We start from the raw sequence: 17,189 nt of genomic DNA, 5'->3' as shown, positions 1-17,189 counted from the left end.
AAATGTTTTCACTTTTTTCACTATTGCCAAGTTCAACTAGCGTTTGAGTTCTTTTAGTTGTCCAATAGATTTTCCACGGACATGTCGCTCTTTAATGTTTGCACTTGGTGGTCCACCCAATGTCCGGATTCGGGTGAGCATTACGATGTGGCAAGTTTATTGTGTGCTCGCTTTGGCTTGGAAACACAGGAGAAGGACTATATAATAGTCGGTTCGCAGACAGGACAATTGAGCATATATTATCCACATGGCAAGGGTTATGAGGCCACCGATTTGATGCTAGAGACACAGATGAGTGGTCCCATCTTGGGTCTTTATGCAGGCAAATTCAGTGGGTAAGTCTGGGGATTTCTGGTCAGGTGAAGGGAAAATAATAATTATTTCGAATCTTCAGTAATGTGGGCAATCAAAATGCCCAACAGTTGGGAGTACTGCAACCCAATGCCATTGTTATCTACAATGTTCAAGCCGTGAATGGTCTATCCGAGCATGGATCCCAGTTGCGTCTGCAATTGGTGGTGGAGCACAAGTTCCAGCGAGTGGCATTCTCCCTTTGTCAGGGTCACTTTGGTCAGGTCAAGGGAAGAGAATTTTACTGTATTGTTCACTTGGATGGAACTTTAACGTTCTACGAACAGGATGGCATATGCTATGAGTGTCGTTTTCCTGGCCAGCGTGCTCTACCAGCTCCGGTGGTTTATTGCCAGCGCACCGATAGCTTCTATCGATTTAGTGCCACCTGGTTCTTGCAATGTTATAGCTATCAGGATCTATCCCATTCGTTGATTAGTAAAAGTAGCTATCAACCCACATGGACACAAAGCATTGGTGAAGGAATTATGGATATGAGAGTGGTGCAGGTGAAGGAGTAAGTACATTTTCACGGATGACATTGTTGATGCTAATTTTAATCTCTAAAATATTTCTAGCAACTGCTCGAATATCTTGATATTGGGTGAACATAATTTTATATCCTTAGATGATAATGGTAGATTGAATTTTATGCTTAAATTGGATTATGCCCCAAAATGTTTCTATAGCTTTGTGGTGGGCTACTATTGGGGTGAGATATTAGGAAAACTGCTCATGTTAATGAGCAATTACCTTAAAATTTATGGTATTCTTTCTCCAGAACCTGGAGCACGTCTTATTACGGCCATTATTTCGGACTCATCGAAAATGCATCTCTATGAAGAGGCCAATATCATTTGGGCGGCTCAGTATCAATCTCATGCAACTGCTCCGGTGGCCATACAACGCTCGAATGTCAATGATTTGCCCGGAGCCATTGTCACCCTTGGACCAAAGGGTCTTCTTGAAGTTGGCTACTTGGGAGCGGAACCTTATCAGTTTCAGGTGAAGCCTCTGAACATTGAAGAGTTGAGTTTTGCCCAAGCCCACAAGGAATTGCAACAATTGGAGGATGAGATCAAAGAGGCAGTGGATGTACGTGATATGGATGCTCTTAATCAACAGGCAGCGGATCAAGTGCGTCTACATTTTAGCATTGAATCGAAGATAGCCGATGAGGATTTGGATACTTTGTTAATGGATGTGCCAGCCGATGTGGCTGTAAAGGAATTGCCCTCAGCCAAGGGTCTGCTAAGATTTAAAATTAAAGCCGAATTGACCGAGTTGCAATTGGTGATACATACACCGGATGGAGTACGATGTAGTCAGGATACCTTCAGTATGATTGATGTACCTGCTGGTCTCAGTCGTGAGATTAAGCTGGACTTTTATATATCCGAATTACTGCACATTTATACCACAAAGGTGCAAGTGGTGGCCTCTTTTGTTAGCCCAAGGGTGAGATGGTGACTCTAACAGGTCTACTATTGCTTCTGAATCTTTGTTTTTTTGCAGGGCATTCCTCGGGTTATTCAGCAAAGTTCCTATTTACCTCTGACCATGTTCTATCGCATGTGTCAGCCCCAAAAGGCAGCTGGCATCAAGTTGACCTACACCATTACCAGTCGTCATGTCCAGCCCAAGTTGAGTAACTTTTTTCATGAATTTCTTGAAGATCACAGTGAGAGTCAGGCCTTGGGTTTGCAATTACTTTGTCCTGGTCACGAGAAACTAAACGAAATCATCACCATAGTAGCAGCTAAGAATTCAAATCGTTTGAGAATCCAATCCGATTATATAGAGACTTTTGGTATGATATTGGAGAGGATTGTGGAGACTACATTGAAACAGGATACGGCCAAGGGACATCTACGCATGGATAAGAAGAAACCTAAACGGGGCATACTCAATCGTTGTGTGGAACGCATTGTGGCAGTTCCATTTATACCCAGTGAACCCATACTACATCGTGTGGATGCCCATCATCAGACGCAGCAAAATATACGCAAACAGACGGTGATTAGCGGGAGGAAGGAGGAAACGGATTCGAGGTTAATACTTTTCTCGTCCACTTTCCAGGAACAATTGGAAGAACTTTGGCAACAATTCAAGACACTGCAACGTCAACTTCAAGAGCTAACTGAAAGCGAACCCAAAGAGGCATTGACTATGCAAATCGAAACCAATTATGACCAACTCATTTTGGAAGGTGACAAGCTAGTGGAAATACGACGTGATGAACGCAGGTAATGGACACTACCCACCACCCACTCATTGGAAGGTCCTTCCCGAACCGATTACTATATATTTATTTTTCCCATAATCAGACAACGTTCAGACGTAAATTGCTCAATTGCGTTGGCCAAGTGGATTATTCACGCTTTGAACCTGGAAGAGCGTGTAGTGAACGTTGTTAATTCCGTTCTAAGTGTACCAATTGAGGACTGGACAGAATTGGTGGGTTATGCATACGATAAGAAAGTTGAATTGAAACGCAGTTTCCTGTTTGTCTTTTTTGTGTGTTTTGTTTTAGTGTTGGGAAGAATCGATGGCTCCTGGCATAGATATGTTGCATCATTTTGGACCTCTCACACGCTCCAAATCCACATCAACACATGGCCTCTTGGATGCCAACTCTGGCACCAAGGATACCTTTGATTATACTCGATTTCGCAGACATTTTGCCAGCCTATTTGATCGTATAGTTCGTTTAGCTACCGCCTCATCCTCATCCTCCGCCGCAGCCGGCGCTGATTCATCCCAAGTTGGGGAGAAGTCAGTTGAGGGAATGGCCTCAAAGCCTGTTGATGAAATAGCCAATATGCAAAACATGTTGGCTGATGCTTCAGTGCGTCCAATTGGCAAACTAAAGACCAACATGAGCAGCTCCCTGGAGGCTGTCGAGGATGATGAGGAATACGATGAAGATGATTTGCATGAGGAGCCTGGCTACCGTAAGAATTATGGACCCACTGATGATAGTCAGAAGTCTGGCAAAGACGGCAAATCTCGCTCCGAATGGGTAAACGAGGACTTTGAGCTGCCCACCACTGAGGAATTGTTTAGCGATTTGGGTATTTGGTGGTAAGGTAAAGTAACATAAAATAAAATAAAAAAAAAACTGTCACCAAAGTGAAATGTTTATTTTTTGTTGTTGTTTGCGCTGTTGAAATCTCGAGATTTGGCCAAGTGATAAAGTTTCTCATAATCTGGAATTTGCTGCGGCATTGTTGTGTGGGAGTGTGGGCAGTGTGGTGCGGACAGATGTATGGAATAATTTAATGCCAGCCTCCCCTTTTCAGATCAGCAGACAGTCTGCCAGCTGCTCAGGTTGTCTCTCTCTCCCTCTGTGTGGGTCGTTCGTTGTGATGTCTTGTCTGGCCAAGATCTAGTCTGCAAATCCCACACAGAGCCAAAAGGGGCACACCCATGAAGATGTAAGTTATATTTGTATCTGTATATCTGCTGCTCTAGTCCCCTCCAAACAATGCGACGAGTCGTAAATTTGCGACAATTGAGTGAATTATTTACATTCTATGAACTGGTTCCTTCTCCTCCTCTTCCTCCTCATCTGCTCACCTCATACCCCCCATCATCCCTGCAAAATGATTTCTGGTTTTATTTTTTTGGGTTTCGGTATTGCATCTGATTGATATTAGCAGCTTTCTTAATACGATCTCGTCATTAACAATTAATGTGTTTATTTCTCAATATGGAAAATATTTCAAATTTTTGAATTCATGATGCATACATACATAGGTCAGTCGCATGCATGATTGAGTACAAATCGGAAATCATTTATATCACTAAACGTGTGAAATGAATTTGTGGTGAATCCTCCCTCTTTACAAAAAAAAAAAACAAAAACTAAGAGTAAGTTTTTTTTTTTTAAATTGACTCGAATAACTTAATTACCTAAGTACCCATGTTTAATTTTAGCTTAGGTCAGACAATTGCCCCGAAATTAGACTCATACCTTTCATTTGTTTATTATTAACTTGTCTATTTATGTATATCTACTTTTAACGTAATTACCAACACGTTTTTAGTTCAAACGAAATCAGGTCTTGATTTAAAGTAGGATAATTTCAAAGAATTTAAGGACATGGAATCAGAATCAGGAATAAATGCTTAAAATTTTGATTAAATCTGACTTCCTTAATCATGGTTTAGAATTTTATAAAGACCAAAATAATAATATTTAACATTATAATCAAAGACTGCTTTTTAAATAGGGTCGCATTTCACCTAAATCCGGAGCTAAATATGTGTTAATACAACCAAAAGAAATATACAACAATTTAGAACCTTTCCATTATTTATTTGTAGGGGCTACTTTGATCCTATTGACATCGCTTCTGGTTCTTAATACTGACTTTGTTTATGTGGGTAAATTTCGTTTCATCGGAATGATTCTTTAAGTGAGTTTTCTATTGATTAAAGAGACGAACAGGGTATCTTAGGCGCATCTAAGAGGATTTGTCGGACTATATGCAATTGTGATTAATGTCGATATAATGTAATAAAATGATTCTGGTATGCCAAAGGAATTATGGACGGTTTTTCTGCTTCAGATTTTTTTCACTGAATTTCCTAAAGAGTTCGTCTCCTAATTCTATCTTCAAGGTTACCAGTGGTAGCTTGCCACGTATGTCTATCAATTGTACCTTTAGCACTGCTTTTTTAAGAGAATGGTCTTTAAAGACTACTAAGAAGTAAAAATAGACCAAGGGTCTTCCTTATTAACTTTAAAATATAGGAGTTACAAGGCTAGAGACACAAGGCTTACAAACATGTCTTCAGTATTTGCGATTTAACGTTTCTTTTTAATCTATCCTATGGGAAACAAGTTTCAGGGGTCAGGTCCAAGGAATACTTAGTGACGCTAATTATAATACCCTTTATTCTTTTTGATAAATATTTAGGAAGTATCCAGTAACCCAAGAATTTATGCTTCATCCTGAAAGTATGCAATGAAATGTATGATCTGAAATCTAAATTATGTTTTCTAGTAAAATCATTGATAATTTAAAACTCTTTTAAGATATTGGACTAAAATGTACATTTTATATATGTGATTTATTTAATAGGAGATATATAGCCAACCATCTCAATGCAGCCTAAAAGGTTTTTTCAGAAAATTTCTTATTTAACAATAGACAAAATTTAAAATTTAGTAGGAGCTAAAGGGGCATCGCGGTTGCCCGATTTCTCGACTTTGGGAATGTCAAAACGGGCACGGTCTTCATCAGATAGCACGTGTTTGGGCAAATAACGTAGAACAGCTGGCGGAACAGCATTTAACATAACGATACGCTCTTGATGAACGCGCTCACGTAACTCCTTGTCTTCTTTGGCTTTCATATTGAAAAACTCTGCATCTTCAGCCAAAGTTTGGGCCCGTTTGCGCTGATTATCCTCGATCATGGACAAAAGCATTTTACCATAATCTTTGCGTTTCTGAAAATCGTTTAGTTTTTGCTGCCTATCGATTGCCTCTTGATTGTCCGCCGAGACGTCTTTCCTAGCAACCACTTCCAGACGCTTTTGTTCCTCTTGATCCATGTTGCGTTGCTGCACCTGAAGGCGATAGGCTTCGAGTTCCCCTTTAGCTCGCATGCGCTCAAACGCAATCTGCTGCTGTTGCTGGCGAACACGTGCTTCTTCCTTGGCATTGTGCTCCGACTCGAGTAAGTCCAGCAGCAAGTTATCCTTCTGGCGTTTGTCAGTTTCCAGCTTAGCGACCTGTTGACCCAACAGTTGGCTAATCTCCTCTTGCTTGCGCCTTATCTCAATACGCTCTTGATCAAGTTTCTTTTTGCGATCATCCATCTGGTTCTGGGTATCTAGATTCTTTTTCAAATCGGCCTCGGCCTCTTTATACTGCAACACCCTGTGGGCCTTTCTCTCCTCTATGTACTTGTCCATTTCCTGTAGCTTTTGGATCTTGACCCTCTCTTGTAAGGCAAGCTTGGCACTGTCTTCCTTCTCAACTTGACGCTGCATAGCTATGCGACTCTCCCGATCGGCCAGTGTCTGAAGGCTTTCCTGCTTGCGACGTTGTTGTTTCTGTTCCATTTGAGCAGCTAGAGAATCATGAAGCTTTATCTGCTGCTCCTTCAGTTTCAGCTGTTCCTTATTTACATGATCCAAAAACTTCAATCGTTCTAACTCAGCCTGTTTTTGGCTTTCGGCCTTGGATTTTTCAATCTGCAAACGTGTCTTGAAAAAGTCTCCTATATGCTCAGATAAATCCTTTGAAATGGCAGCCAATTTCAAATGCTCGGATAATTCACGCAATTCTTGGTTATTGTTGCGCAATTGCTGGCGTCTCTTTTCTTCCACGAACTCTTCACGTTTCACCTCCTTCAGCTCTTCCGCAATGGCCGTGTCGACTCGGGCTTCATGTAGCAAGGGATTCTCCTTTGACATCTCTAAGCTACGTTCCACTTTTTTACCTTCAGCCAACATGGCACGGGAAAACATGCAATGCTCGAAGGAGTAGCCATCGCCCATTAGGTGCGGCACAACGAGTTTGGGTTCACCTGTTATGAAAACTGCCGGGGAATGAGCCGCATGTGTGTCATGAGCCATGATTCTGGTTTACTATGTTTTTTTTGTAGTATAGGATTAGGAAATCGACAATTACAAAAATAAATGTGTTTATCCCTTGGAATTCTGTATTCAACTAAAAAATGTATCAAATTAAAACTAAAGGTATATTTTTTAAACTTTTGTTAGATATTTCAAGGCATACTTGAGATTTGTGTATATGTTTTTGAATGAATTTCATTCTGTATCAAATCGTTTTACTCCCAATTGGTTTTCCATAATTTGAGCGATTTAGAACAAGAAATTTAATATTCACCTGTAAAGTAAATGTTTTTTTCTAAAAGGGGCAAAAACGGGCAAAAAGTGCTTTTACTTATTAAAGCAATAGATATTTCTTTAGAAATTTATAATTCCTTTGTTGTTGGACCGCTCTGGACTCAAAAGATTTACCTACGAAGGCAATTTATGATTTTCTATAAAAAACATTCCCAAAAATTAGACAAAAATATCATTTAATGCCAGATACTTGAAACAATTAGGTTCTGAGAGTTCCAAAAAGTATGCTGCGAATATTTAGTTAGGGGTTCAAGGTGTTAGGACTCATAGGTCGATAGTAAGGGTGCGATTTACATCTTAACTAATTTAGCAATTTAAATCCATTTGGATTGTTTAATGAGTTAAAGGGTTCTTTCAAAGAGAAAGAAAGTATTCTGCGAATATTTAGTTATGGGTTAGGATTCGTAAATCGATGCTGAAGGTAAGAATGTGATTAATGTTCCAAGTTCCAACTAATTTAGCAATTGAAATTCATCTTAGTCGGGATTGTTTAATGAGTTTAACAGGTTCTTAACGTTCCCAAAAGTATGCTGCAAATAGTTAGTTAGGGGTTCAAGGGTTAGTTTTAATGTGTAGGGTTAGCTTAATGTGTTTCATTTTCGACATTTTAACTGATTATGCAGTTGAAATACATCAGCTTCTGTACTGTTAGAGGTTCCCCAAGTTCCCCAAGATTTTTCTGCATAAATTTAGTTGGGATTCGTGGATCACTGCCCCTTGATTAAGATTAAGATTTTATCTTATTTGGCTCACTGTGCGTATGTTAACAAATTGTGGTGTTGGTGGTGCTGTTTCCGATGAAAATTAATAAATGAATGGCAATTAGCAAGATGCCAAATTAAATTCAGCTCTCGCAAAAACGTGCGCCAAAAACAAATAAATTATAAAACTTGAGAAATAAATCAACAGATACAACTTCAAAAGAAAGTTCAATTAATTAAACATGTGCATATATTCTTTGGTCATTTTTTTCTTCTTAGATATATAAAAAATATTAATTTTAAAATAAATTATAATTGGGATTAAATACTTCCTTGGCAGAGCAAAGAGCTGGATAGGAAGGATTCGAACCGGTTTTGCATTCGGAAGCCGGTTCACCCACTTTATAGACAGGAACCCCAATGGCATAGACACTGGCATAGTTACAGGCCGTATTGTAGATGTAAAGGAATGGATAGTCGGGTCTGGTGAAACGCATCATGGCACAGCCAACATGAGTATTCCGATCCACCACAGTTTCCACAAAGTGGCCATACTTTTCGCTGCAAAACAGATAGATAATACACTATAGTAATTCCTTTAATGGATCTCATTTGTTAATTAACTTACAGATCATTGACCACACGAAAATTAGTTATATAACTGTTATCAATCACATCATATTCACCAAACCAGAGACCCATGGATTGCTCTATAAGATTGGTCACATTCATGGGCCAATTACGAAATCGATCTACACCGGATAGATTTTGTCCCAAATTCCGAAAACGATATGAATTATGACAATCATCGTGATCCAAATTGCAGGTCTTTAGATTGAGTGTAGCCAAATATTCCAATTCCTCATCCCAGATCATGGTGGCCATGCGAGCAGCTGGATAATAACCCGGCAACGAACCAGAGGCTATGAAATTCCTGCGTTTATTATGCTCATGTAGTATAAAATCACGATACGGTTTCATATTGATCATGGCAGCATCCGGTGAGCAGTTCTCATTGAATTCCTGGCAAGAAATGGACCCTTAAGTTAGGAATAGATTCCCTCTGGCTAATTGAACTTACCCCATTATTATTGCAGGCAACATGAGTTGTTCCCGGGGAACAAAGGGCGGGATCACACCAGGATAAGGGCTGGCTTATACATGATTTAATGGCCAAAAAAGTGAATATGATGATGAGTAACTGGCAAAACGGCTTCATCCTCTGGCGTTGTGCGTTAATGCTTTAATGCAAATCCTGATCACTTACCGGCAATATTTATATTGAAATTTTTTCGGTATTGAAATTTATTTTTGGAAATCTTGTTGTTTGTTTTCCCAATATGCTGCCTTCCAGCCAGCTCAGTCTCAGTCTGGGACTCAGGCTCAGTCTCAGTCTCAGACTCAGTCTGTGGTTGAGACAGGTCAAGCGACGTTTTATGAATCATTATTTAATATTCGTTTTTGTTTTTGTTTTAATTTGGTGGTTTTCTCTTTGTTTCCATTAAGCTGAAGAGCATTCACACTTAAATTGAAGTTGGCAAGCTGCCGCCGACTTCTAGGAAAAGTTTAACATAATAAAAAACTAAAGTTAAGTGAACTTCTAACTTATTGTTAGAGTTAGGCGTCCATTCGAGCTAGTGAAATGGTAAAGACTAAACTAAACTTTTCTAGACTGTGAAATGAAGCTTTTCTATTTATATAAAAACATCTTTTTTACTCTTGACATCAGTATTTCTTTTTCAGCTCAAGCTTATTTCATTAAACTTGATTTTTCTTTTTTGTTTATTTGTTTAGACCGGCATTTAAGCCAAAGTCAAATTCAAAGTCAAGTTCAAGTTCACAACATTTTATGGCCATCTAAGCCGGCTAAAAAAGTTAGTTATGTGGGCGTTCAGTTCACTGACTGCTCCACATTAAAAATATATACTAAATATATACTAATGATGAAAGGAATTAGTTTAAAAGTAAACTTTAGAAGCAAGCTATTAATCATTTTCAAGTATAGATGATTAATTACTAAAAATATGGAAAAATTAAGTTATTTTCATTTAAAAATTATTATCTAAAAAGATACACAATTTTTGTTCAATAGTCAAGGCTGCTGTGACATTGACCCAATTGAGTATCTTCAACTCTAACAATAAGTCACATTATCAATATGTAAATGCATACAATACATACATATATATTCCTGTTCCTTATTTCAAATTGGATGCTTTGCATCTGCGTATTTAATTTAAGATTCTGCATACTGGTTTTAAAGCAACAGCAGCAGCAGCTGAAGCGACGACACCAACACACAAATCAAATAAAAGTTTAAACAAAATTTGCATATATTGTTATTTAAACAAGATGTGTTTATGATTGCTTCGGCATATTGCCAGATCTGTTGTTGATTATCATGATGATGAGAAGAACAATAAACGAAAGTTCTGATGCCATCAGAAGAACCTGCCTCCTTTCCCTTACCCTCTGCCTCTTGCCATCTTAGCTTTCATTGTAGACAAGTTGGTGTTTCTTATATCTGATCTAATGATGGCTTAAAACAAAATTCTGAATTCTAATTAGCCAACAAAATGAAAAAAATATTAATATTTATTTAATTTGTGATGGACCCAGACTGAGTTGGGTCAAAGAGTCAACTGAAACAGCTTATTATGTCAGTGATGCCAGCAATGACTAGAATTTAAATAAATTATGCAAAGAATAGAACCGAATACTAATTAATTCCATCATTTTTTATTATTATGTATTATTAAAAAAAAAAGTATATACATATAAAGAACTACAACTAAAATCAACAGCGAATACTTGGCAGTTCAACCTGAATGTAAATAATATTAATGATAATTATGAGGAAGATGATGATGATAATGATGAAGATGATCACCAATTTGGATCGTATTCCTCACGCGTTGAGCAGAGACCCGGATAGAATGGATTACGTCCTGTATGGCAACGTGAAGTGGGATATCCTTTTTCATAGACAATAGCATCTAAGGCATAAATCGAAGCATAATTGCAAACAAAATTGAATATATAAACCGAAGGATAATCAGGACGTGTGAAACGCATTATAGAACAACCAACAGCATAATTCTTATCCACAGCCATTTCAGCAAAATGACCATAATCCTCGCTAAAAAATCAAGAGGTGAAAGCCATTGGATTAAAAAACTTTCTTCAATATAGTATGTCACATCGAGAACACTTACAAAATGGGCGTCACACGAAATCTGTCAATGAATGAGCTATCAATCAGGGGATATTCATTGAACCACAAGCCCAAAACTTCATCAACCAAACTGGTTACATTCGTATGCGGATTACGATCTCTCCACACGGCACACAAATTTTGTCCCGATGTTGCAAAACGATATGTATTATGGCAATCATCGTGATCGAGAACACAAGTGCGTGTATTCAGCCTGGATAGATATTCCAGTTCATCGTCCCAGACCTATGAGAGGGTGGGGTTGCTTAGTAAGGCGTATCCTTAAACTGTGTGGGAGGGACAAACTCACCATGGTGGCCATACGAGCAGCTGGATAATATCCTGGCACTTTACCGAGAGCCAAAAAGTTACGCCTCTTATTGTGGGCATGTAACATATAGGCTTTGCTTTGCTGTGATATATCCACTTGAAAGGCATCGGGCTGACAACGTCTATGAAAATGCTAAACACAAATGCACAAATTGTATATAATTCCTTGAAGGACCTTTCACTTTCATAAAAATCTTACACCATTATTCCGACAGGCAACATGTCGCACACCTTTCTCACAGAGACTAGGATCACACCAGCCCAAATCTTTAGCAAATGTCAATTGAATGTTTAACAAATGGCAAATGGCCACGCAGACAATTGAAGCCACAAGTTTTGACATTTCGATAATCAAATTGAAACTGGCAAAAAATCCAAAAAGTTTCGAATACTTCTCCAGCAATTGTCTAACTTTTCAAATAAGAAACTGATCAACTGCGCGTGGCCGTCTTTATTGAATGTTTCCGTCCGAATGACCAGCAACTTATCAGACAGACAGACTCCAGCTTTGACCGAGCGAGACCTAACGAGAGAGTGCTAACTAACTCTTTCATATATATAGCCATATAAAAATCTACCTACCTATATATATATAGATATACAGTGTATATCACATATATATTTCTCTCGATATTCTATTGCCAATTCGACAAAACCAAAGTCAAGCTAAGCCAAGTCAAGCCAAGCCAAGCCTTTCTAACACGTTTAGAACAAAACGGCTAAGAACGAGTTTATACAAAATAATGATAATAAATATAAATATTAATTTGAGGGTGAGAGCAGTGACTGGACAGCAGGGAAGAGATGTGTTTTCTTCCCGAACTGAAATTTCCCCTCCCCTAACCATCACCCAAAACAAAAACTGAATACTTTGTAAATGTTTCTTTTTTTGTGTATTTTTTCCTCTTTTTTTGTCATTATACAAAAGAAATGCAAAAGAGAATACAGATCACATTGCGGATCATCATTATGTGAGATGATTGTGTTGCCACGAGCTCGTTAAAAGTTTTATGGGATCGTTAAGACGATCTATAGCATTATGCATATATATAAATCGTATATATATATAGGTTTATATATATATTGATTTCTATGGGAAACAAGCAGCTACTTATCTCGTTTTGTAGGCGTTAAATTAATTGCTTTAAAAAAGTTTCGATTTGACTTTTATTGTTTGGCTAACAAAACATATTTAGACCAAAATTTTGTTTAAGGGGACTTATGGAAATTTCGGCAAATACAAAGCTGTCAATTGATTTCAAGCGGAGAGATTTATGCTAAAAGGAATAGTTTTTTGTTTTTCAATACTTTTTATTTCTGGATTAGTGCTAATTGATTTGCCCTAAAAGCTGATGTAAATCTTGAATATATAATGCAAGCTATCAATACTATATATGTATATGCATATATATGTTACTCGTGAACAACATGATTTTGTTTATATATTCATATTCACTGCGCATTGATGATGACAGTTAATTGAGAATCCGATTAGATAATTGCAATTAATACTTAATACTGATTGCCTTATACGAAATACGACAACTTCCGTCATAATTCACATATGTATATATATATATATATATATTTTATTTATTTATTCTTTTTTTTTTTTGCATAATTGCAATTAATTATTTGCCTCGTCATTCTCCTGCCCCCCTCTCGCCTTAAGTACTTACAGACGATTGGAGTATAAGGCAAAAGATTGTCAACACAAACGCATTTCATTCATTTGCATCAAACAAAAGATATTAATTTAATATTATTAATTAATAATTATCATAAAAAGCCAAAAAGTGTTAATAAACGAAACGAATTTTGTTAAGAGTCGCCCGTTTGTCTGTGGTTCTGTTGTGTATCTGAGAATCCTTTGCATTAGCCTTTCACCCAGCCAAAACTAATTATTCAAATTGGCCAATGAATCGATCATTTGGGGTAATTAATTTCAGCCCCTAAAAGAAAACAAGACACAAACGCACACGCCACTGCCATTAGAGACAACGCTGAATACTTGATTGCAAATTAAATTCAGTCAAAATCAATAAGAATCAGAAGACACAGGCTAGAACAAGAGAATCTTCTTCGAGAGACATAGGGAGACGAAGAGATGCGAGTGAGAAGGAAACATCTCATTAATTTTAACAATTCATTCACTTATTTATACAAGCCAATAGCAGAAACTATAAACAAAACTTCTCACAGATATTTGTAGCTTTTATGGCTTACACACAGAGAGACAGATGACAGATGAGCGATGACAAAGTGACAAGTAGCTGACGGGGGAGGGGAGAGTTCACCATGGGGGGTTGCTGCCTCTCCACAAACCAGTAAAAACCAATATGTTATTTATCTCCCCCATATTGGCTACATATAAGTATTCCAGCAATTACACAATATTTACTATGTCAAAGTTTCAGTTGCAATTATGCAAAAATGTTACAAGCTGTGAGAACTTTGTTAGAAAGTGCAATTCAATGGCAATTTGTTTTCATGCACTGCAAGAAATTAATCAACAGAAGTATAAAAGTTGAAAAAGTATTGGGGTGAATTTGTCTAATTTGAGCTAATTTATAAAGCTTTAAATCGAAAAAATTGACACAAAAGTAGCTAAGAAATAAATATGTAAATCGTTAAGTCAAATTTGGTAATTTAAGCTAATATATGAAGTTTTAAGTAGAACTAAGCTTTTCCAATTAAAGCTCCATGTAGATTGTCTTAGACATATGACTACATCCCAAATCCTCCACCTATTGTCCAATAAGAAATTCAAAATTAACTTGAATATGTGAATTATTTTCATTTGCATTCTCAATTTCCCATTAATAAAACAATATTAATTTAAATTTCGTAGCTTAATTAAGATTCTTATTAGATTCTTAGCATACTTTAATCATATCTGAAATATGCTACATATATTATTATTTTTTAAAAAATATAAAAAATTTGATGGATCACTCGCTATTTTTAAGGATCTCTTTGAAAAAGTTAAATATTCTCAAATTGATGTACAAATACCATGAAATACAATTTGTTTTCTTGTTTGATTATCTTGAGTAAGGCCAAACAAATGTTTATCCTTATTCAGAAAATAAAATTAAATTTTTTTTGTTTCATATTCAGAATCTATTTACTAAAAGCAATTTAACTGATTTTATTTAATTTTTTAATTTCATTAATTTTAACTAATTGTAAGAGCTTCACATTATCACCGCTTTGTTTCGGATTTATTTAAAACGACTTTTGTATTGCATACTTTAAAATATTAACATTCGAAAGAAAAACTAAGTATTTAAAACATTTTTGGAAATCATATCTAGTTAGAATTTTTAAAAATTATTTTCATTTCAGAGCATTTTCTTTGTTGGTTCTCGTAAAGCCCATAATTAACTCATAAGACAGATCTAAGGAAATAATATGATAAAAAATTTGCGACTTAATTATGGAATGGCAAACAAAAAATTTATTTTGGAAAACTCCAAATACTTGTTGGCTAAAAAATAATTTAAAAGTTTAACTATTGACACTGATTGATTTTTGCCAATAATTTAAATTAAAATAAGCGATTTTTATCAAATTACAAATCGCATTTAAAGTAAATTTAGAGGTCTCGAAATTGTCAATTTAATTCTTATACAGCTATGAAAAATTTTACTTTGATTAAATTTTGTCAGTGTGGGTAGGAAAATTGAATTGATTTTGTACATATTTCATTTATGCTTATTGCTTGTTTGAGAGTTTTCGTTATGAATTGACGTGTATCAGTGTAAATGGGTCTTTCAGAAGTCTCATCTCACTTTGGGGGGAGCGCCCCCATTGAGGTCAGCGCCAAAGAGTATGCTTTAATTTATTTCCACAATTGATTGTTAGCAAGACAGAAACGTTGGGTAAACCGGATGAGTTTCAGCCATAAATAAGGCTTCTATGCCATTCCATTTCAAGTGTTTATGTTAGGAATTGCGTGGGCCATCCCTCTCTGAATGGGTAATGCAGCCCTTGGACTGCTGACATATGCGCTAATGGTGGCGGCGACAGATACTCCCACACAGATTGGCTAACCCAATGATTCATGCGTTTTCACTCGCTTATGCACACTTAAGAGCAGGCCAAAGGACCAAGGACCAAAAGACCCGAAGACTCTGAGATGATGCATGAGTCCTTTTGTCCTTGTTACTGGCTGGCCATCGAAGGGCCACTTGCCAGAGATTGATAAATGACTTGTGATTCATCAGATCAAATTTCAAATGGCCTTGCACCACTGTTCACAGTTTTTGAAGTTTGAAATTGAAAGGGAAGGGGGTAAGCCAAACGGGAGGGTTGGATAAATGCAGTCAAACCAGCCACTTGTCGGCGGCGGCCCGAGCAAACATTTCACCAAATGCCAAATTTGGCGCACGCCATGGCGCCACACTAAGCATAACCATTCAAAGAAAGCTACACATAGAGAGAGAGAAAGAGAGAGAGATTCCCCTGATGATCAGCCACTAGCTACCTAGCTATGTCTTGCCAATATGGACAGGTTAGCGCCTGATAAGGACAGGGCACGCGTCACACCAGGCCAAGAGTCAGAGAGGGAGACAGAGACACACGGAAGAACAAGACTCAGATGTCTTGGGCATTAGATCGATTCTCTTGAACGACAGCAAATGATCGGGAATTGGAATCGTCGTCGTCGTCATCGTCATTGTCTCTACTCACATCATCTAGTTATTGATGCCATGCACGTGTCTGCCCCTGCGTGGTGTCTAGTGTTCCGATGGTGCTGCTGGTGGTTCTTGTTGGCTTTTCTCAATGGTTGGCGCTGTAATTTCAGTTTAAATCGCTGCCAACAATCGACGTCCGATGTTAAATTTACGAGCTTTGTGAGTATTGTATGTTTCCAAGAATTTGTCGATCGACGGCAGCTTGTGGCATGTTCAAATTACGGACAATGTTGCCGTCTTGTTTCACTCCACACGCCACACTCCACACTCCAATCCAATCCCTAAAGTGAACCCTAGACGAAACGAAACGAAACGACAGCGACAACTTTAAGACAATTATTGCTAAGCAAACAAGCATAAATTGGCATTTGCCTGTGGTAATTTGATGCCCACCACCCAAGCTGAAGCTCTGTTTGATTTTCTGTGTGTGTTTTTTTTTTGTCAAGCCCTTGGTAACTGCTGGCACTCACACAGCTCACTTCCTTCCGTGACTTTAACCGTCTTCACAATGATACTCTGATGTTGGACTTCACCCTAGACGCAGTGTCGTCATTGTTCGTGCCTGTGAAACTGATGCCTCCATTGCCATCTCCACCATCACCACAACTCGAACAACATAATAAACACCATCTTCGAGCCAAGGGCACTTGCATAGTGATAGCGTCTGTAAAGTGTAGGATTGCATTTTTGTGGGGGAATTGTTAATTGCTTCTCTCGACTGTAAATTAACAACAGGAAATCAGTGACCTGTATCTATTATTGCATGTGTGTATCCAACGAGAGGGGAATTCCCATGCCAGATTATTAAAGTTTGATAATTCGAAAAGTTTGTGAGTGTCTCCAGAAGTTTAACATGATAAATTAGACAGTCATGGAGGAAAAAGATATTACATTTCTCTAGCAAGTTTCTTAAAATCTCATACACAAGTTAGATAGTGACTTTGGCACTTTAAAAAATTCTACAAATTTTTAAAAGTTTTTATTTTGTTAATTTAGAAAACTGTT

The 17,189-nt window shown here is 37.5% G+C and overlaps 4 protein-coding genes across 4 annotated transcripts; 1 reads left to right on the top strand and 3 right to left on the bottom strand.

The window, feature by feature from the left end:
- Positions 1 to 81: 81 nt before the first annotated feature.
- LOC6638163 (protein PTHB1) lies at positions 82 to 3,467 on the top strand. Its single transcript, XM_002061360.3, has 8 exons — positions 82 to 335; positions 395 to 868; positions 930 to 1,063; positions 1,133 to 1,809; positions 1,867 to 2,367; positions 2,431 to 2,597; positions 2,679 to 2,808; positions 2,885 to 3,467. The coding sequence occupies exons 1-8, from the start codon at positions 82 to 84 to the stop codon at positions 3,437 to 3,439; spliced, it is 2,892 nt and encodes a 963-aa protein (XP_002061396.1). The 3' UTR covers positions 3,440 to 3,467.
- A 2,050-nt stretch (positions 3,468 to 5,517) lies between these two features.
- Positions 5,518 to 6,945, bottom strand: LOC6638164 (trichohyalin). The gene has a single exon (XM_002061361.1). The coding sequence runs from the start codon at positions 6,943 to 6,945 to the stop codon at positions 5,518 to 5,520; it is 1,428 nt and encodes a 475-aa protein (XP_002061397.1).
- A 1,294-nt stretch (positions 6,946 to 8,239) lies between these two features.
- LOC6638165 (antigen 5 like allergen Cul n 1) lies at positions 8,240 to 9,201 on the bottom strand. The gene is made up of 3 exons (XM_002061362.3): positions 9,022 to 9,201; positions 8,569 to 8,963; positions 8,240 to 8,501 (listed from the first exon to the last, which is right to left on the bottom strand). The coding sequence occupies exons 1-3, from the start codon at positions 9,157 to 9,159 to the stop codon at positions 8,240 to 8,242; spliced, it is 795 nt and encodes a 264-aa protein (XP_002061398.2). The 5' UTR covers positions 9,160 to 9,201.
- Positions 9,202 to 10,680: 1,479 nt separating this feature from the next.
- LOC6638166 (antigen 5 like allergen Cul n 1) lies at positions 10,681 to 11,975 on the bottom strand. Its single transcript, XM_002061363.4, has 4 exons — positions 11,684 to 11,975; positions 11,465 to 11,617; positions 11,156 to 11,400; positions 10,681 to 11,079 (listed from the first exon to the last, which is right to left on the bottom strand). The coding sequence occupies exons 1-4, from the start codon at positions 11,825 to 11,827 to the stop codon at positions 10,827 to 10,829; spliced, it is 795 nt and encodes a 264-aa protein (XP_002061399.2). The 5' UTR covers positions 11,828 to 11,975; the 3' UTR covers positions 10,681 to 10,826.
- Positions 11,976 to 17,189: the final 5,214 nt, after the last annotated feature.

This window comes from Drosophila willistoni, assembly GCF_018902025.1.
Source record: "Drosophila willistoni isolate 14030-0811.24 chromosome 2L unlocalized genomic scaffold, UCI_dwil_1.1 Seg139, whole genome shotgun sequence".
Lineage (NCBI taxonomy): Eukaryota > Metazoa > Arthropoda > Insecta > Diptera > Drosophilidae > Drosophila > Drosophila willistoni.
This window is presented reverse-complemented; position numbering and strand designations above follow the sequence as displayed.